At 40.9% G+C, this 21,049-nt stretch overlaps 3 protein-coding genes across 4 annotated transcripts; 1 reads left to right on the top strand and 2 right to left on the bottom strand.

Annotated features, from left to right (window-relative positions):
• Positions 1–665: 665 nt before the first annotated feature.
• On the top strand, positions 666–4,174 carry LOC122780452 (prostaglandin E2 receptor EP4 subtype-like). The gene is made up of 2 exons (XM_044043405.1): positions 666–1,594; positions 3,162–4,174. Exons 1-2 carry the CDS (start codon positions 683–685, stop codon positions 3,507–3,509), a joined length of 1,260 nt encoding a protein of 419 aa, XP_043899340.1. The 5' UTR covers positions 666–682; the 3' UTR covers positions 3,510–4,174.
• Positions 4,175–8,838: 4,664 nt separating this feature from the next.
• Positions 8,839–15,833, bottom strand: slc35e1 (solute carrier family 35 member E1). Its single transcript, XM_044044382.1, has 6 exons — positions 15,449–15,833; positions 13,619–13,689; positions 12,078–12,215; positions 11,572–11,697; positions 11,182–11,427; positions 8,839–10,423 (listed from the first exon to the last, which is right to left on the bottom strand). The coding sequence occupies exons 1-6, from the start codon at positions 15,774–15,776 to the stop codon at positions 10,193–10,195; spliced, it is 1,140 nt and encodes a 379-aa protein (XP_043900317.1). The 5' UTR covers positions 15,777–15,833; the 3' UTR covers positions 8,839–10,192.
• Positions 15,834–16,717: 884 nt separating this feature from the next.
• LOC122780411 (mediator of RNA polymerase II transcription subunit 26-like) lies at positions 16,718–20,835 on the bottom strand. Of its 2 annotated transcripts, XM_044043323.1 has the most exons (4): positions 20,492–20,835; positions 20,253–20,367; positions 18,806–18,880; positions 16,718–18,703 (listed from the first exon to the last, which is right to left on the bottom strand). In XM_044043323.1, the coding sequence occupies exons 2-4, from the start codon at positions 20,322–20,324 to the stop codon at positions 17,186–17,188; spliced, it is 1,665 nt and encodes a 554-aa protein (XP_043899258.1). In that variant the 5' UTR covers positions 20,325–20,367; positions 20,492–20,835; the 3' UTR covers positions 16,718–17,185. The 2 variants fall into 2 exon arrangements, with proteins under 2 accessions (XP_043899258.1, XP_043899259.1); XM_044043324.1 differs by having other exon boundaries at positions 20,298–20,834.
• Between the last annotated feature and the right edge of the window lie 214 nt (positions 20,836–21,049).

Below are 21,049 nucleotides of genomic sequence, written 5' to 3'. Positions count from 1 at the left end.
AGGGGGACCACGAAAACATGACTGTGTATTCTTTTTCCACACTTTGGCGACTGGTAGGGCCTCCAGAGTCCAAAATATAAGTATTGAAATGGTTAAAAAGTTGATTTTGCATAATATGTCCCCTTTAAGTAAATACAGTGCCTTCAACATCTCTTAATTTATTGTGATTTGACATAAAACCTTAATATAATGGCTTCATTATTTGACATAAAGTTTGTAAAGTATTTTACAGCCCGGGAAACCAAAATGATGTCATCATAAATGACTTAACTATGCATGAAGCCTCATTAAAGTTGTAACTCTTCATTAAAACCCCACTTTGGCTACAAACTGAGTTCGTTCACACACATATGACTCATGTAGGAAGTCTCTTCCAGTGTCTTGCTTTATCTGTACTCTCTAAAACTGACCCCTTGACAAGTTGCCATAACGTTACGCACAGCTGACGCTACAACTGGATGACATGAGAGACATATAGTGGAAGTTGTAAGGGGGGGGAGAGCATATTTTCCTCTTTATCTGTGCCTTTCGCTCCATCCTCCTGTCAAACTGCTGCTGCTGCTGCTGGGTGGTTCACTGCATGTAGAGACATCCCACCTCTGTGCGCACAGACAGTGTGGCTTATTACTGGAAAGCAAATGGCATGAGTCTTCCAGAGAAGACATCAAGGGGGGCTTATCTAATGCTGCAGGAGGTTAAAGAGGAAATGCTCTCCCACATCCACAGCAGAGCAGAGGAAATGTCACTGACGAACGCCAGCATGTGGGTGACTGTGGCGATGGAGAGCCACAACTTTACGCATGGATCCCCGGTCTCCGTGAACAAAACACAGACTCTGCAGTCAGAAATGGCCAGTGTGCAGACGGCCATCAGTTTGCCTATTTTCATGTTTGCTGGAGGAGCCATAGGGAATTTGATCGCAATAATCGTCCTTTCAGTGTCGAGACAGGAGAGAAAATCATCGGCTTTCTACACGCTGGTTTGCGGTCTGGCGGTCACGGACCTGCTCGGCACCTGCCTGGCCAGTCCACTCACCATAGCCAACTACCTGGACCAGCATGTGCTAAGAAACCAGCACGCGTGTGAGTTTCACTCCTTTTTGCTTCTGTTTTTCGGTTTAACTGGACTCAGCATCATATGCGCCATGGCAGCGGAGCGCTACCTGGCCATCTGCTGCCCTTACACCTACCAGCGCTGGGGTGTGGACAGACGCTTCGCGCAAAAGTTCCTTTTCTTCATTTACCTAAGTCACATTTTCTTCTGTTGCCTGCCGATGATGGGCATGGCGAGGAGCGAGCTGCAGTCGTCCGCCACCTGGTGCTTCATCGACTGGAGAACACAAGACCCGGCGGCCGCCGCTTACTCCATCATGTACGGCGCCGTCAGCCTGCTGCTCATCATGGGAACCATCGTGCTGAACCTGGCGGTGTGCGGAGCGCTGCTGCTGATGCGGCAGAGAACCGTGCAGCGGCCCGTCACCAGAGCCAGTGTCCGGCAGCGGTGGAAGGCTCTGTCCTCGGCCGCAGAGACGCAGATGATGGCGGTGCTGGTGACGACCTCCGTGGTGGTTCTGGCCTGTTCTGCACCGTTAGTGGTGAGTCAGTGAGGGAGACCGTTAACCAGATTGTCTGCAGTGGTTGTCCATCTATTCTAAAGAAGCAGCAACAACTGTACTCAAGTACAAACAGGCCTTTCCCCCCTTAACCAGTAAAGGAACTCATGACATTTTAGATTTAAGTCTACATTACATATTTACTTTAAAATTCAAATTGCTACATTTAAAATTCACATACAGTGACTTGACACCTGCTTCCTGACTTTAAAGGTTAAGTGTAATTTCAAGTTAAACTGTTTTTAAATATTATTCTTTTTTTTTAACTTGAAAAATACCACTGAACAAGATTCACAGTTAGTCAGCAAAATGGAAAACAATGGAGTTTAACTTTTGAAAACAAAATAATGTCCACAATGTAAATTTAATGACCATTAATTTCAATGATAAGTGGCATTATAGATGAGAATTTATCACATAACTTAATAGGGGTATCATATTTCACAGAGATTAGAAAAAGAAACAAGTCAACTATTTCAGATTAGAAAATGAAAATTCATTGCGTCTGTTCTCTGAAGCAAAAGTAGACACAAATTAATTAAGTTTACTTAACTTACTAAGTTAAATGAAGACAATTTCATGTCCAAATGTCATTGATCTATAGTAACAACTCGTCTTTTAAGTTAAATTAGGTTTGTATTTGTCTTGATAACCACTCAAAAGTCACTCACTCATTCACATATATTCATTCATTCATACAGCACATCTACAGTATACACAGTGATTTTTCTATCACATCTGTCATCTCCATCACCATCAGCCTCCAAGTGTCTTGCCCAGGGACTTATTCCCTTGTAAATTATAGGAACAGGGGATTGAACCCTAACCTTCCACTTGGAAGATGACTCCCTCTACCGCTGAGCCACAGCAGCAGTTTGATTTTAACTTGTTAACTTAAAACGTAATTTAGGTAAGTGAGTTTTCATGATAACAAGATCACTTTTCATGGATACATCTGGAAAGTGTTGATAAACCTCGTGGCAGTGAGCCTCATTTGAGAAGCACTGAGTTGAATAAATGTAAGCCTATACTTTCCGATACCTGATGATAAGGAGGAGCCATCTGCAGGCAACAAATTCCTCATACACAATATTACACATATTTTCGAAGTTTGTCTGTAATTATAGGTTATATATAATTATAGGTTTGCCTGTTTTCTGTTTTTATCTGAAAATACTTGAGGGACATTTCTGTTGTTGTATTCACATAAAGTTCTGAGAATATGTAGAGCTGAATATAAATCAGATGGATTTATGATCGTTTTCAGTTGCTCTGTTTTATGTTTTTTTGTTTTTTCGGGCAAAAACTCCAAAATTCCCTCAGCTCATATTAGGCTCTATCTTATAATTATGTTATATTGCTGGAACCTTTTTTCATAATCGATTAATCGAGTAAACATTTGACATTTGGTCCACAGAATGTCATAAAATGTGACCGGTGTTTCTCAAACCTGAAATGATAAGGTTCTATATATATCCGTGGTAAAGTATTTACAAAAGTTGAATTTACACTATGATACACTGTAGTGACTTGTTTTATTATCCTTTAGGTTCGAGTGTTTGCCAACAGCTTCAAGATGAAAACTGACCCCAAAGCTGACCTGGCAGCGATAAGGATTGCCTCGGTTAATCCCATCCTCGACCCCTGGATCTACATCCTGCTCAGGAGGTCTTTGTTTCGAAGGCTGCTCAGTTTATCCAGACGAAGCAGCAGCACTCGCAGCAGTGCCTCCTCGTCACCACAGAGGAATCTGTTTTATCCTGACATCATGAGGGACAGCCACGTGTTCACGCAGTTAATGTGTAGCACAAACATCATCACTCAGCTTCCTGCCACTGTCAAATTCACTCCATGCGACACAGAAAGCCTCCAGCAGACTTCACACACAGCAGACTGACGGCATGTTTTGACATGAGCGAATGTTTGCAGTGCGATGCAGCCATGCAGACTCTGAACCTGTGATGAGACGGAAACACAGAGGACAGAGCTGGACAGAGGTGCTGCAGGATCTAGTATGCAGGACTTGTGGCCTGGTGTCAACACAGCAGTTGGTCCCTTTCTTCCCTGCTCACTCCCACCAGCATGGAGTCTCTGAGTCGCTAATCACCTTAAGCTGGGGACATACTACAAGATTCACAGTTGGACAAAGTCTGCACCAGTCAGCACTAGTTGGGGACATAAATCTGTTAGTGTGTGAGAGTAACAGACCCGACCCGACCTCAGTTGCGGTCAGTAAAACATGTTTGAATTCTTTGAGCCGACTCTGGACACAATCGGGTAATACTGTACTGATTACTGACCCAACTGCAAACACATGCTGCCAACAGCCAAAAATGAAAGACAGGAGGAGGGACACAGGAAATAGTGTCAGAAGAAAGACATCGGGAAGCAGCAGGAATATCAAAACAACAATGGTGATGTTTGTTTACCCTTTAAACCAGGGTCTCAAACTTAAATGACTCAAGTGAAAAACATTTTTGGGGAAAAGCAACTAGTAAGGGTGGGCGCTATGAGCTTAAAATGATAGATATTTCACAGAATCTCAAAATAAAAGTGTGTTGACAAGTGGTGGGCCACATGAAACAGATTGGAGGGCTGCATGTGGCCCGTGGGCCGTGAGTTTAAGACCTCTGCTTTAAACTGTTGCTCTCCTAGGCATGGTCACTCTCATGAGAGTGTGATGCTTTGTGATCCCTCATCTGGTGCAGTCATTAAATCTGTTCTCCCTAGTCTTTTAATCGTCATAAAATAAATCTGCTGAAACCAGTCATTTAGTGTGAACTCCAAGTGTTTTCAAAAATGGCGACGACGGTGAAAGCTGTGTACTGTGTCCCCAGCTCTAGTCACACCTGGGCCACACTGACAAGCAGTGGTAGCTAGCATTAGCCAGTAGTGTTAGCCAGTATGATTAAAAGCTCAAACTCAGCACCTACAGACGCCCAGGGTTAGTTTGTCAGAACCTACAGTTATTAGTAGGTTTCTGTATGTAAACTACATACACTGAAATCAATACAATTCTGGGAACCGTTAACATTTGTTGTAGAAATGCCAATACTTTAGCTTCAAGCTACGCAGGCTAACTGCTTGCACTTACCTGTGGAACAGAAATGCTGTCCTCTCCCTCAGTGCTTGTCCTTTTTCCCCCCCTCTTAGCGTTGTTTAGCCTCTCTAAACTGGCAATATTTTTGGAGGTGTCATGTCCACTATGTCCATTACTGCACCTTCTGATTGGAGTGTCCCACCCCCTCACTGTGATTGGTTGGAGGATATGAACATACTGGTCAATTCCGCCCAGAAACATCCTGAGAAGAAAAAAAACAAGGTCAGTGTCCTCTAGAGGACTGGTAACGGGGATTTGTAACTTGTTGTCCACTTTGTTGTTGTTGTCTTGTCGTACTCCATACCGTATCTCCTGCAGGCTGATCCAGAGCTCAATTTATTTTTGAGGCCTTATGGGTTTTCAAGTGACCTCTGAAACCATACAAACCACACTTGAATGTAATATGATTTGCTCGGCATTGAAATGTTGAAGTTGAAATAAATCTGATATCATCAACCAGGCACGCTAATTGCCGTCCACAGCGGTCAGTGTTAACAATTAAAGGACACACCCACCATCCAAAAGTGAAATCGTGGCGCAGCTGAGGTCAACAGTTCTGGTATCAGTGCATGAAACCTCTGGGAAACTCCTCAGGAGAGATATTTTTGCATTAAGGTGTGGGACATTTCAAACTCTGGTTTGAGCTGAATAAATAAAAAAAACTGTCTGAATTCTTAAGCTGCTCTCCCCTTTTAATTTAATTTATTGTTATATTATATTATTTTAAGATTCTTGTAAACCTCTTACTTACTGACTGCACTTACTGATCTGTAGGGTCAGGTATCCAGAAAACATATGAGATTATTAGAAGATAAATAGGATTTTACAGATTTAAGTGTCACCAGGAACATTTAAATATTTAGAAGACCACATTTTTAATTCTCCATCACCATATCAACATCCCCATCAGTATCCAGCTCCTGGTACGAGGATAGTCTCTCTACTCTCACAAAACCCTCACCGGTGTTTGATCAGCCTTGAAGAGCATAATGTCACTACTTAACTCATCAACTTCCATTATTTATTAATCCCATGTCACTAATGCGACGTCAGGGTCTGCACAAACAAACTTAAATCTTAAATGATGTACGTTTATGATCTTGGGCATTCATGATTCATAATACACACAGTTGTACTTGCATAAAATACATCCAACTATGTGTTTGTAGATACAGTATATGTGACCTGGGGTTGTCTCATCGTGTTAAATAAAATAAACCCAACACATGAAACACTGACAACTTCACCTAAGAATAAATAGCAATTGAAAAGCTGAGTGCCTGTGGATCAGGGAGGGCAATGTACTGTATGTGTATTGTTTTGACCACTAGAGGGCAGAAAAAGGAATCATTGACAACAGTAAATCCATACACATAAGTCAATATTTCATCATCTTACAGTATTCGTATGTTAGTCCATTATTGAAAGGGATTGGAGCTCCTAACGAAATCTATTAGATTGCTCTTGTAAGATGCTGCTGGACTATGCTCATAAACCACTGTGTCAAATGTACAGGTTCATACTGAACCACAGGACTGAACTCACTGGATTTTTCAGTGCTGCTTTAATTATACATACAATAGATTATGGTAATAGCAGTGAAAATCAAAAGCCTAATAAAAATCTTATATCATTGACTCTTTCAATAAAATTTCCTTCTGGCTTTTAGTTGCGTTTAATTTCGAAGACAAGACATTCAATTATACAGGCATGATATAAAAGACACATTTCAGTAATCCATGATGCTTTTATTCCCCCCTCCCCCACATTTAAAAATAGCATTTACTAAAATATAAGTGGACATGAAGAGTGTGCTGAGCTGCACTCCTGTACATTTTTAAACCTTGACACCATAAATAAGTATAAACAGTGGTGAAGTAAAAATTATGTCTCAAGACCCATTAAAAGACACACAGACACACAAACCAAACAGTTGTACAGGTTTTACAAAGTTGTACTCTTTCTTCACTCGTTTGACTTTCGTTTCGAGCTTTACAGATGAGAGCCATTATCCAAACTCAGTTAGTTCACTGTACAGAAACAAAACGACCAGCAAGATGCTGAGGAGCAAACTCAGAGGGAAACTTGTTGGCATTTATAAATTTGACATCTTGTAAACGAGGCCTTGAAAAACTCTCATGTCTTTGGCAACATGAGTAAAAGACCAAAAAGAAAACAGGAAGGAACTCCAGAGATTAAAACATGAGCTGCAACAGTGAGATTAACCACTAACAGGTTTCAGTGTACCAATTTCTACTACTATTCGTTTCTCCCAAATCACTAAAGTTGCTTTTACATCCAAAAGTCAAGACTTGACTACAACATTTTGGAAAATGAGTGCAAACTCTGAGGTGTCAGTTTGCACTCGGGTATTACATTCCTACACCATGAACCAATAGTTCAGTTTGACTGGACGTACAAAGTCCTGCTATTTGAATCATATCACAGACTCCCAAGCAGAAATGTGCAGATTCATTCATTTACTTTGACATAACTGTGAATTAAGTGAATTAACTCACAGCTACACAGTTGCTTCACATGTGCATGACACACATCAACTGGTTTGATATGCAAATAAAGGACAGTCGTAGTTACAATATGCATCTGCTTATCTAAAAAAAAAAAAGTCCCAATTACTGGCCGATGTTCAACCGAGGTTTTTTCTGATAATTAGAAAACAGGCTCCAGTGTTTTCGATGTTTCCAAAGAGGAACTGTACAAATAAATGTATGAAGAAAGCAGATTAAATGCAAGTCGTGCATGTCCATCTCCTAGACTGACAGTTTTCTGCCACCTGACAAAGCAGTCAGTCCTCTGCTTTGCTTCTCACTTTCCTCACCAGCTCATCGGGTCACTGCATTCCATTTCTAGTATACCTCCACATCTTAATTTAATGCAGCTCAACAGCCTCAAAAGTGCACAACTGTCAACAAGTATACAAACTGTACCAGCAGTCCCAACAAAAATGGACATTTGAGTCATTAGTTATTAAGCTGGGGCTGTTAAAACTCACGATGTGACATCATTCAAGTGTTTGAAGTAAAGCTGAAAAAAAAGCTTACAGTCTACAGATGGCATGTTCAAATATTAAATCTGTATTGATTTAATTGCAAAGATAGTTAAATTACCAAAAAGAAACATAAAAAAAAATAACCTTGATATTGCTGCAGTGAGATACTTAAGAATCCATTAGAGATAATAGAAGCATTCATGCCAAGAGAGAAACAAGCAAGAGGCATTTCCTGAAATAAATAATCCAAAGAGTAAAAAAAGAATTAATGATCAGTATAAATCAATAATGATAATCAAGGTTCAGCTTAACCTGAAATTACAGCTGGGTCTCGAATTGCACAAACCAAAACTTTGATTTCATGCACGTCTTGTTTAAAGTCAAAGTCTGTCCAGTCAATGTCTGACAGCAAACAATACGAAGAACGCTTAACATTAAAACAGCCGAACAAGTTAGTTAGTAACTCAACTGATGTCATAACAGAACAACACATTTAGATGTTTCATGATGTGCAAAGTTGACAATGGCCTCGGTTAAAAAACAAAAACATGATAGAGCAGCTTTGGTTCAGGCTGAAAAATCACCCGACGGGAAAGAACGATCCTACTCATTCCGACAAGCTTCACAGATCAATACGACAAAAAAAAAACAACTATGCATTGCATTAAAATAGACTCTTTCACTTCAAACTACGAGTGAAATAATTCATTTTAACATCCCTATGATATTTTACATAGACTCTCTAAAAAGGTGAAAACATCATGCATGCATGATGACGGTTACATGGAACAGCTGAAACGTACAGAATGATGAAGCATCATACTGTTTTTTTCACCATTTATGCTCCACAACAGCAAATGTTTGGGGACGACGACAGATCATAAACAGAGAGTGTGTGTGTGGTTTTGTGAGATAATTTCAGAAAGGCACGTTTTCAACAGTGGCAGTTAAAAACTAGTCTGACTGCAGTTCTTTTTTTGACAGATTTTTACAGAGTGGGAGTGTTTTTCTTCATCAGGCACTTGTATTTGTTTCCGACCGCACACGTTCGTTACAGCAGGCACTGTAACATTTGCCGGTCAGCACTAAACAAAGTAGAGAGCCGGCTGATGGGAATGTCGTGAGTGTTTCAGGAGTTTAATCACACACCAAAGCATTTACATTTTTGAAATTGTGAACTTGTGGTGTTACAATAAAAAGACCTGGTATTAACATCAGTCCTGAGTGATCCGATCACACACAGGCAGCAGTGAGTGCAAGGTGGCCACAGTCCTGAGCATGCATCAGAGCAATCTGGCCTCGGGATGCATTAAAGACCTACTCCTCCACTGATGCCCTTACTGTAGTTCCACTGTATTTTTTTCCACTAACCAGAGGTCATACATTTATTTATCTGTAGCACAATATTAACTCTGATCATCCCGATTTATTTTCTGTAAGAGGTTAAAATTGAAACTCATGTTACTGCAGCACACTCACTCAGCTCATCCTGACTCTTTTCTTCCACTCACAGAAACACACATCGACAGCTTATTTGTACAGTAAAAAAAAAACATTTTGTCGTGATTTACAGAGATTCCGTCCATTTGTATTTGAACACAGCGTGGGTGAAGACAGATCCAATCTCATGTGGTCACGAAGAAGAAGACGCATCCAAGACACCAGGTGTGAACTCAACTCTGTCCACTTGTGATTGGATCTCTCAGGACTGACGTTAATACCAGGTCCAAAACGGAGCCAGAAAAATCACGGACAGTGGGATTTTATTCTCTGAAAATTATGAATGAATGTCGAAAAAATGTTTTTAGCAACTCATTGAATAGTTGTTGAAATACCTCTGCACTGAGCTCATGCAGGCAGATCAAATAACAACAAACAAAATCTACAAAATCGCATATTTCAAGACTTTTCCAAGTGACTGTTGCCTGAAATCCTTCATGGTCCTCATTTAAATCCCATCTGCCTTTTAAAAAGAAGGACAATGTGAAAAATGTGTTTTGCCTTCAGATCCAGACAAATGCCTCATGAAGAAAAATGACAGTATGAAGCATGAAATGCCTACATCACACATCAAGTATAATAGTATGATTACATCTCACATCCCTGCAAACTAAAATAAAATCCAAAACACTGACTGGGTTGAGTTGTGAAATCAAAACCTTTCAGACATTTCCAAACAGTAAACTACCATTCCCACTAAAGGCGCCTGATAAAAATGATAAACTGTCCCCCACAGTCAGTACCCAAGTAATAAATGGACAGTGAGACATAATGCAACGCTGTCACAAAAATGAAGTTTAAACAGGGAGGAGCGTGGAAGCAGTCACGTCACTGGCCCGTCAAAATCGACTTCCTGTCAGAACATACAGCACTTGCCTTCAGTCTCGAGTGTGAAGCAGGGTGAAGGGAGGGCTGCTACACACACAGTAATGTCGATGACGGCAACCCAGCGCGACGACAGACTCCTCCTTTACACCACGTACTGGTGGTTGCTGCTGTAGTTTGACGTGTAGGCCTGCCGGCTGTACTGAAAGTGATCAGTCAGCACGTTGTTCCGACTGTGCTGCTGCTGCTCTAACCCATGGGAAAAAGGCACTGAACCGTTGCCCTGGATCTTCTCCAGTGCTGGGTTGTCAAAGGACACCAGGTCCTCCTTGGAGCTCGGCAGCAGCTTCTTCTGCCTATTTGCATCGTACTTGGCCTGTAAGCAGAGGACAAGGGAATATGGTTGGAAAATCTAAAAACGTTTCCTATGCCACTGCACTGTGGCTGTCACCCAAATAGCTTTCACCAAAGGGATAAATAACAATAACAACAAAATGATTTACTTTCAAGTTGATTGGCAAGTGGCTGCAAGTTGGACAGAGTGTGAGTGACATGGGAGGATTTTTTGGAATGTAAATGAAGTAAATCACAGACATGCCCATCACAGATATGTAGACTCAGTTTGTTACACAATATCTGTGATTGATTGAAGATGTTTAGTTTGTCCATTGTGGGCTATTGCAAAAACACGCTGGTACAAAATGGGGCCTCTGATCTGGCTCCTGAAGTAAATATGAAAGGCTCAATCTAGGGGTACCCGGGTGTCAGAACCAAGAAAAGCATTTTCCTGTATTTTAACCAGAGACAATTTAGAAAGAGTCACATGCCCCATAATGTTGCCTCAGAATAACAACCTTATCTTGGCACCACGCGGTTATCTTACACAGGTTCAGTTGGCAGCTGTTTTCAAAGCACCACCAGCTGGCAGACTGGAATAGTTAGAAGCAGATAATTTGACCCTTTGCTATCTAACATACAAGATAACTGAACCATTTAGTTTATGTTAGCTCTTAATGTCACCAATGCGGTGTTTCAAATTCAATTTTATGACAATGTACAAATTAAATAATATTTTTCACTAGTAATGACAATCCTTAGATGTTCAAGTGCCTGTGAGAACCCAGGGAAACTCACCTTGTTGTAAAGAAAAACCCCAACTATGGCTGTCATCATACCCATGACATTGGTGAGGGTGACTGGATTGCGCAGCATCAGAAGCGAGATGCTGATGACCATGATTCTCTTGGTGGCGTTGGCGACAGCGTAGCTGAGCGGGCTGACGAGGTTGAGCACACTAAAGGCGATGACGTTCTGGGCGAAGTTGCAGAAGCCACTGATGAGCAGGAGGACAAAAGTACCTGTCCACCCAGAGACGTCAGACTGGGGACAGGGAGGTTAATGTGTTTTATCAGGTAATTCATAATCTAAGTTGCAAGTCAAATCCTGCTGAATTCCCTTATGATTATTAATTATTAATACAAGTATTAATGTTTCTAAGATTTGACGTCTGTATTTTCAGCTCACCAGGTCTCCATTGACAAGGAACACAGAGAGATCTACAAGGACCCAAGTGGGCAGCATGAACATCACTGCATTAAAGCCCAGGATTTTTAGGAGCCTTAGGTGGTGGATCCGTGTGTCGTGCAACACCTTGAGAGACACAAACAACAAACATATAGGTGAATTAGAAAATAGTGCAAAACAAGAGCCATCATATCCATCCATCCATCCATCTTCTACTGCTACTACTGCAAGGCGGGGTACACCCTGGACAAGTCACCAGTCCATCACAGGGCCACATAGAGACAACTGTCCACTCTCAGACTCACTCCTATGGTCAATTTAGAGTTTCCAATATGCCTAATCGCCAAATCTACATTCTTTTTGGACTCTGGGTGGAAACCGGAGAACCTGGAGAACCTGGAGGAACCTGGAGGAACCCCCCCCACACACACACACACACAACACACATGGGGAGAACACACAAACGCCAGAACAGGATAAATAAAAATGACGGATTAAAAATTTACCTTTTTGGAGAAGATGTTCTGCAGAGAGAAGCAGAGTGTGGCAGCCAGAGCGCTGATTAATCCTGAAACATCGAAGGACAGCTCAGTCGCTGTGGCCAGCAGCACTCCGCCAATGATGGGGATGAGTGATACGTACACCTGCAACAAGGACCACACAGAGACAGGGGGCAGCGTCAGCAAGAAGAAAAGACACTCAACCGACTGACGGTTACAGGTCCAATCCATAATGACAAATAAACTCACTGAGTGCAGTGTGCATTCTAAAATAAGTCAAAGTCAACATTGGTAAGGTGACTTCAACAGCTGTCCACTTAAAATGGAAGTTTCCTGTTGCAGAACATTATGATGTCACATTGTCATGGACATTTTTGATTTCTTTTGTATTTCTACAAACTCGTCAGATGACATATATTCATATTTGGGTTGAGGCAAGAATGTGTTTTGGGAGTGACTTTAGTCTTTACCCACCGCAATCTAATCGGTTAACCTGTGAGTTGTAGTGAATGTTTGTGCGGTATATAAAGGCAAGCCATTGAAGTGTTCTTCAAATATTGTGTGCACGAGAGTGGAAAAGACAGACAGAAAAACTCTGGCTTAACAGCCAAGTCTTGTATTCCATAAATTAAAGGAGCAGAGCAACTTCTCAATAACAATTTAAACATGATTCATATTATTTAACTCACAAAAACAATCTGAAGTTTAACAAACTAAGGAAAAATACACAGCTTGCTGCAGTCCAAGTATACTTTATAGACCAGTTCACAACTGGAAAGTGCTCGCTCCTTTCAGCAACCATGAACTTCAACAAAAGGCCTCGGCTTATTTGGCAGAGGCCTTGTTTTCTGTCCTATTTCCGTTGTCCTGAAAGAGTTGAGCACTCGAGGAAAGAATAAATCATAATAATGCATTCAGCGCAAGGAAATTCATGTCACTAAAGATCAATTACTGTTGACACAATATAGGTGTTACTTATATTATATTTCAGTACATTCACTCAATTTATTTCATTACGGGGACTGATTCACCAGTTCATCTAAAATAAATTCCTCTACTGATTTCTTTTCCTACTGTGTTTCCTCACATAACCCTTTCAGTCACCTGTATTACATTGCATTACATGTCATTTAGCAAACGCTTTTATCAAAAGCGACTTACAATGGAATTGAGTACAATCAGCCAGGGGTGGAGTCGAACTTGCGACCACGATGTCTTTCAAACCCAGGGTACCGGTCTTAACCACTGAGACACTCCACCGCACAACATGTACACTGCATGCAATTATATTATGCATGTGAAATGTGAATAAACAGAAAACCAGTTAAGTCCTAATACCAGTAGAGGTGGGTGAATTTGGGGATTAACCAGGTGAAAGTGGCTGGTTTTTGATTTCCATCCTCCAGCATGAGTGACGGAAGCCCCTGCAGATGACTGTAACGTGAGCAGCAGTACAGTCTCAGTGCTGTGCCACATCACCACTGCAGTCTCCAACACTTGCAACAGAGCAGGCCTTGTGTCATGCTGGCTGCATCAAACCTACTCACCTTTACAGTTTGCTTCTCTTTCATGATAATTCTTGATAGCAGGACAACCCATATAGGCATTGTAGCTTTGACTGTGACAGAAACGGATACAAAACAGTGTGTCAGTTTTCATGTTTCAGCAGCAACTTGAGCTGAAAAGACTTGAGGTTAGGATCACAAAATGCTCATATGTTAGAGTGAGGTCCACACCTCTGTCAGTCGCTAAATACTCTATGTCTTCATATACAACTGCTAGGCTGCAAAGTTTATTCACAGAGTGAATGACGTGCTATTACAGCTTGTTTGCTCTGGTGTGTCTGACAATAAAGAGTCTATTCACCCTGGTAAAGTATAAAGTCAGCTGACACACAAAAAAAGCATTAACAGATTAAGTCATATTTAATGATTTATTGCAGGAGTTATTCTAAAGTTCATTGACATGATTTCAGTTAGGACCTAATCTTGATATAGATAAACCTACGTATTAAACAGCTTTAACAAAAACTGACAATGTACTATGTATTTTGAGGTACTTGTTATGTACTTCAGTATTTTTGGTTTTATATGGAGATGTTTAGTTTACTGTCATTTGTTTAAGAAAGCTGTAGCACGCTAAGGAGATGACACTATTTGTAATATGTATGTATAATCTGTATGTTCAGGACTGTAACTGCCGTACATTTTGGCACTTAAGTGGAAAGGCAAATTTTTCAGCACACAACATTAACAGTATTTCAGATCTACTTAGGTAGACGTGTATAAATGCAAATACTGTAAATAATGACTTAGTGGATGTATAAAATGTAATTACATTATTGCCTATGCTGATTTCATTATTCTCATCCCTGTTTTTCACTCACTCACATTTACATATTAGTCATGTCTAAGCTCTTTAACCTTTACTGTGTATTCTATTTTTTCACCTATTTGCATGTGCATATTAGTCCTGGTTAATCTCATTCCTATACAATAATGTGTGTAGCGAGGTTGGAGTTTGGGTTATTGAATTGCACAGCAGGCATGTTAGGAGAAATCAGTTACATAAGGAGCTGACTTGTATCTGACCATTAAAGTTAATAAAGTTGGAAAGCAGTGTTTCCCACAAGGCAGGTGTATTTACAGAAAACACATTTTAATGGTAGGGGACTATTTCTTCTTCTGCCTGTCAGTCATATGCAAACTGTGGATGTATAAATATGTAAGCACTGTCGCTGAATTTTGGCAAAGTGATTTTCAACAACGTAATTTACATGAATAAATATTGTTATGAATGAGTGGCCCGTGGCCAAGTGGAAAGGGAACTTGACTTGTACCCGGAGGTTTGCTGGTTCAAATCCCCACCTGGCCAAAAAGGGCTGAAGCTACAAATTGAAATACAGTACTTTAGAATTTTGATTTTCCTTTGTGTACAAAATATCGGTCTCGTTGATTTCAGCCATAAATTTACATGGTATCGGTTCGATAAAGGAAATCAGCGGCTTCACACGTCACTACGTGCTCCTGAGACTGTTTTACTGAGTAACAACACGCAGCAGGTTCACTGATGGTCCGTCCCCTCTCACGTCACAACTGCATTCATTAACTAGGTTAGCAAGCTATCAGCACCTCCAACAGTTCATATAACGGAGCATTTGAAAAGAGGAAATATGTGGTTTTAGTTCTCAGTGATGAGTGCATTCATGTTTCAGTTCACGACGCCATCAGAGCACCGAGGCCACAAACGACTTCACTGTCGGTATCACCGAATTGTTCCGAGTTAGCCACAAAGCTAATAAGCTAACGCCAGCTGACGACAGGTCACCACAGTCGACACGCTCACCTCGTCACTGTCAAATAAGCCACTGTACTCACCCGTGTGCGCATATGAGACCGGGACCTTCCATATGCTGAAGTGAGCCGACACTGATGCGAAGTATTTTCCGAAGGCTAGAGGCAGGATATACCAGCGATAGTACCTGCTCGGCAGTTCTGTTTTGGGGACTCCCCATGCTCGCAGGAGCGGCGGAAGGAAGACGACGATGGATATGATGTGAAACAGAGAGACGGTGACCGGGTACGGGAACCCGTTCAGGATGATCTTGTTGACGATGTTCCCCCCAGAGCTGACGGTGTACCAGCACACACACAACGAAACGATCCGGATCCCTTCCCTGACCGGGGTCCGCTCCACCGCAGCCATCTTCCAGTGAGTGCGGAGTGACGAGTCACCGGAGGTGTGCGTGTGGCTGCACCGGGGGAGGGACGGCTGCCCTCCTCAAGTTACCCTCATACAACCGCAGCCAATGAGAGCCTGTTTCCGGTCACAGCCTTCAAAATAAAAAAGACACTTACGGAAACGGAAATCCATTGATCAGTCCCTTTGTTCATAAAACTGTTACTGCGCTCTCAACCCTCTGCTCTTTAACTGTCAACTCGTTTGCAGTTTTAAACCACTATTTTTTACTTTAATGTATTGTAACTTGTTCCTTGTATTTAAGATATTTATTAAGACATGTGCTACTGACCTCTTGGTCACGTTTGTAAATGAGATCTGGAGCTCTATGGTACGGGTCTCTAATCTGGATAAATAAAGGTTAAACCCACATATACACACATGAATAAACTTGATGCGTGTACACTCGGACATTTTCAGGGGCAGTCAACATTATATTCATGTTACAAATGCAGATTTATGCATCATTTTAACCATATAAAAATAATAATTCCTTTTACCCCACTGCACCTCCACATATTCCTCCTCCACTTATGTACATATTGTGTGTCTGTGTTACTGTATACATTGTTTATATCTTAGGTTTATTATTTAATTATTTTTATTTTTTTTAATTTAAATGCACCCCAAAACACCAAGTCAAATTCGTTGTATGTGAAAACGTACTTTGTATTTGCTTTCTTTGAACGCTTCAGTATGCCTTGTATAGAATGTTCTAGTCTTCTGTTGCTTTTTTGAGAGGTGGATTTCTCCCTCTCTATTTGAACCAAATGATCAAATCCACCCTAACTTTAGCAACAGAGGAGAAATTCTGGTAATGAATCAATATTTGTTACCTAGATTTATGCAGAACACTAAGGAGTAATCTGCAGGACTTCTTCTCAACACTTAAAGAGACAGCAACCAGAAACCGTTTCCTTGTTTTTTATTTACTATTAACACATATCAAAATTGTGTCCATTAAAGGACTAAGTACCAAGACATTCTCTCTCTGCATTTGACTGAACACAAATGTCTCATTTCTGTACATTCACTATGGCTCTGTCTTGAGGGAAAACAATAGTTTTCATAAGGCAAACAATATCTAACAAAATGCCTTTAACTACTTTATTCAGCATTTAACAGTACAAACAATGCAAAATTGAAGCATAACCTGCTTTGCTATTTCAAGTAATATTGTACAAAATAAATACACAGTAAAGGGAGAAGGCAAGTATAATATGAAATAAGTTCACATTATCAAAATGTTTAATCTTAGTTTTTGTTTTGTTTTTTTCTGTAAAAGGTAGGTAGGTGTATCAGCAGAAAAAGTCTGGAATGTAGTTACTGGATCACTTTTTAAAAATTCAGAATTATAAACAAACAGAAACCTGATTTTATTCCAGACAGACATATGGCAGTATGTTCAATCTGCTCTCATCTCCATGCAGGTCTAAAGAGATGCACTGTGACCAATCGTACCAGTTGCTCTTTGTGTCATAGCAGCCATTAACTCCCGGCCAGTGTTGTGTGTGTATTCTGCTGAGGTCTTCATTAACAATCTCTCGGCTAATCCCAGGTAAATCCTTGGCTGGTATTTCTGGTGTCAACATGTGTGTTTTCTTGGTGTCTTTACTTTGGTGTTCTTGTGGTTTTAAGAACTCTGTCATGACAAAATGTGCCCCCGGAGTGTAGGCACCCGACAATGTCAGCACACTGCTTTGGTGGCTAAGATAAGATTGGATGCATTTGCTCCTTGACAGCTCTTTCCAGTCATTGTGCTGTAAGGGACTAGAAGGAACTGATGAATTCAGCTTCAGCTGTTCTGAACACTGAGGTTCATGTCTATCCCCCAGTTTGACTGCTTTCTCCACACCTACTTCCTTAGGAAGCGAATGCTTGATCTTCCCTGACACAGGGTCAAATAACAGTTTCCTATCTTTTAACCTGACTGGTTTTGTGCTGTCTTCTACAGTGTGCACATCTAACTTTACCATATGCCTACATTTCTGTCTTTTTACTTCCCCTATATTGCTTAAAGGACCATTGTCTTCTAAACCTACTTTGTTGGACACATTTGGAAGCCTGCTTTGAGAGTCCACATCTGTAGACTGTGAGTGGTCACAACCCTGAGCACCAACACTTAAAGGTTGAGTAAAAGGCCCTAGCCCAAAAGTGTTCACAGGGCCAGGCCTCACTGTGAGGCTAGAAAGACTCTGCGGTTGTGTTGCAGTTTTTTTGACAATAGCTTCCTGTATCGGAGTTTGAGGACTATGCAAGGAGCCGTGAGGGCTTCTGGGTCGATACTGCCCTCCGGTGGCAGCTTGATGAGATCTAGACTGCTGTTGCAGAACTGATGCTTTCAGCAAAGAAGAGGGCTTGCTGTGTCCCAAGACACTTGGATGAGGTTGTACAGCATTGACAGGGATTTTACCAAACCCATCTAATGACTCAGAAATATCCCTGTCTAAAGGTCGATGTACATTAAAATCTGTACACATATCAGAGCTGCTAACTTTTTCTTTGGATGGCAGTTGTTTGGAGTTCTGTATTTTATCAGTAAGAGTCCTTTTTGATATCTTAGCTGGTAAGAACTTCCCTTCCTTCTCAACACCCTTGCATTTTCTGTTTTCTGTTTTTTCAAACCTTGGGGGATGGCAATTGTTAAAGTTATTTCTGTTCTTTAACTCTGGACCTGTTTTACACGATGGGGTGGTTGCAGTGGGCAAAGACATACAGGTAAGAACTCCACAGCTTGAAGACCATGATGCACCCGTGTGTTCTTTGGAAATCAACTCTTCCTCAGGCTCAATTAGCTTCTGCCAGTTGCGCAGCAGCTTCTTTGCACGTCTAGCAAGGTCCTCGTTGTTGGTTTTCTTTCGGACTTCGTTGATCAGCTTTCCAAGGCGGGTTTCCTTAAAGGAGAAAAGATTGGTTTTGAACAGCGCAGGTGACTTCTGAAAAGCAAGAATCAACTGTATCTTATTTAAAGTATTGTGGGTCTGAATGAAACCTACCTCCAGTGCTTCTTTGGTGATTGGATATTTCTCCAAAAAAGAGATAACCTCCACGACTACACCCATGTTGCATATCTGCTGACAAAACAAATGTGTTTTTACATCACAATCTGGAAACATCACAGTGTTAACATTACAAAAACAGCATCCAAGAATAGCCATTCAGTTGATAGATGTCACAGTTTGTGACTAAGCAACCTATAGGTCATGTGGTTGTTCTACCGAAAGAGAAGAGAGGCTATTAAAAGGTCAGGAATAATTTGAATAGACTTTCAGACCTGCACCTGCACGTCAAGAGACAATATACTCATACTGATTTCTGGCTCAATATGACCAACTGAGACTGCATGCAAATGTACCATTTTAACAGACAAGAGTGTGTCAACTATATATACATATATCAGGAAATGTCAACCTACTTCTGTGATTTTGACGGTACATCAAAGTCATGTCAGTGTTGTTAGACATGACTAGAGGAACTTCTTGATGGCAGGAATGCTATTTCTTACATACATACTTTACCATCAGTGGTACCTTATTTTGTCATTCCTGCCTATTCATTTTTAAGCAAAAAATAAATGTAAAACCCTGTTTCCAATAACTGGAGTTCTACATTGTTGCTTGGACAAACATTTGGTGGTTCCAGTTTCTTATTGAACAAGTAATTACTGTACAATGCAAATGAAAAAATAACCAGATTATTGAATAGTGAAAACAATGTCTAGGTTACACCCAGGACATATGTAGAGCTGCTGGTGTGAGTGAATACACATAACACGTCAAGTAAATTCAACTATGGTTGCAAATTAAAAAAAAAAAAAAAAAAAAAAAGTAGGGTAAATATTAACCATATATGCTGTTTAATTTGCTTGTATTTGGGATGAATTAAACATAAATTTGTTTGACTGTGCTGAATTAAAAACCCAGAGGGTCCACCAGACCCATGAACACTGGCTGAGTAACAAAACTATGAACAGCACACAAGGGATTACATCAGCCAAACCCTTCAGTTTAAATGAGTCTGTGGAGTTTAATGTTGGATGTTAAATAACATACAGTGTAAATATTGTTGGGAGAACAGTTAAATGGCACACACAGGTCCAGCAGTGTAATTTACTAGTAACTTATCAAACAAATGGCAATCACATTAAACATAATCACATTCATTTTAGTGCACTCACAAGGTGTTTTTTTTTTGTCTTGTAGAGAGATATTAACAATTTATTAACGCAATTAAATTCTTGATTTGTCTCTCCATCCACTTGTTAAATATTACATATTGCATTTTGGGTGATGGGGCTCAGTATAACACAGAGATGTGAACAGTAGCCAGCAGCAGCTGCCTGTGAGCCTGCCTGGTACTGACTGTACGAGCCTAAAGTCTGACTTCGCTCATTGTCCACCTCTCATCACCCTCCGCTCTTTGGAAACTAGCGGACACACTCACGTTACTCTGGCCGTCGACGGCCTGTAGCAGCCGGTCTCTCATCACCTGCGGAGTGGCTGGAGTCGCTGTCATCGCCTGGCGATGGTGGTGGTGGTGGCGGCGGTGACGCGGTTCACTGTGGACGGACAGCGAGGAGTAAACCTTCACAGGCCGTACGGAAGATTATATGTAGGCGCAGGTATCATGTTGTATGACGCCTCCTGCTTTGTCTTCATTCATAGCCGCCGTCACGTACTTACTCAGGCTGACGAGGACAGAAGAATTTCGTCTCCGTGCAGCGGTTACCCACTCTAAGGAGTAGCCTCACTCGGTTCCTCCTCCTCCTCCTCCTCCTCGACCTTCTCTCTTCCCGAGCTTTTTACGCATTGGTCACTGGAAGCTACGTCAACGTCGCCGCCATATTGAAGTGACATAGGTCTGGTTGTGACGTGTTTATTGAACATTCCTTAGCATAAATCAATGTACGTTCATGTTTTAACGTATGACTGTATATTGTTCTAACGAAGTACTTTTATTGTTAGAACTATGAAATATCACAAGATAACGCGAAAACATGTTATACTAACTATGTACATAATGTCCTGTGTGTTATTGTGCGGGACTAAACAAAGTACGAGTGTTGACTATGGCAAGCCGATTTAAACATTTCACCGATATCTGCGACGTCATTCTTACTAGTCAAAACAGTAATGTTACAGATATCCCTAAATCAGTTTTTACTAGTAAGATTCAAACTAATTTTGCCATTCATGTGTAACTAAATTGTATATCTTTCTAATTCCAGTGTCAGATATCTA

The sequence above is a fragment of the Solea senegalensis genome, linkage group LG14 (assembly GCF_019176455.1).
Source record: "Solea senegalensis isolate Sse05_10M linkage group LG14, IFAPA_SoseM_1, whole genome shotgun sequence".
NCBI classification, from domain to species: Eukaryota; Metazoa; Chordata; class Actinopteri; order Pleuronectiformes; family Soleidae; genus Solea; species Solea senegalensis.
The sequence above is the reverse complement of the archived record's forward strand: the minus strand, read 5'-3'. Positions and strand labels throughout refer to the sequence as shown.

Bases quoted from the DNA above. Each gene is read 5' to 3' on its own strand.
- slc35e1 (XM_044044382.1), bottom strand. From the start codon at position 15,776: ATGGCTGCGGTGGAGCGGACCCCGGTCAGGGAAGGGATCCGGATCGTT. The intron at 11,428-11,571 runs GTGAGCTGAAAA...CCCTGTCCCCAG, and splicing joins TCCTTGTCAATGGAGACCTG to TCTGACGTCTCTGGGTGGAC. The intron at 10,424-11,181 runs GTGAGTTTCCCT...CTCTGCTTACAG, and splicing joins GGGTTTTTCTTTACAACAAG to GCCAAGTACGATGCAAATAG.
- LOC122780452 (XM_044043405.1), top strand. From the start codon at position 683: ATGCTGCAGGAGGTTAAAGAGGAAATGCTCTCCCACATCCACAGCAGA. The intron at 1,595-3,161 runs GTGAGTCAGTGA...ATTATCCTTTAG, and splicing joins CCTGTTCTGCACCGTTAGTG to GTTCGAGTGTTTGCCAACAG.
- LOC122780411 (XM_044043323.1), bottom strand. From the start codon at position 20,324: ATGACAGCGACTCCAGCCACTCCGCAGGTGATGAGAGACCGGCTGCTA. The intron at 18,881-20,252 runs GTGAGTGTGTCC...TTTTGTCAGCAG, and splicing joins CCGTCGACGGCCAGAGTAAC to ATATGCAACATGGGTGTAGT. The intron at 18,704-18,805 runs GTAGGTTTCATT...TTCTCCTTTAAG, and splicing joins TCACCAAAGAAGCACTGGAG to GAAACCCGCCTTGGAAAGCT.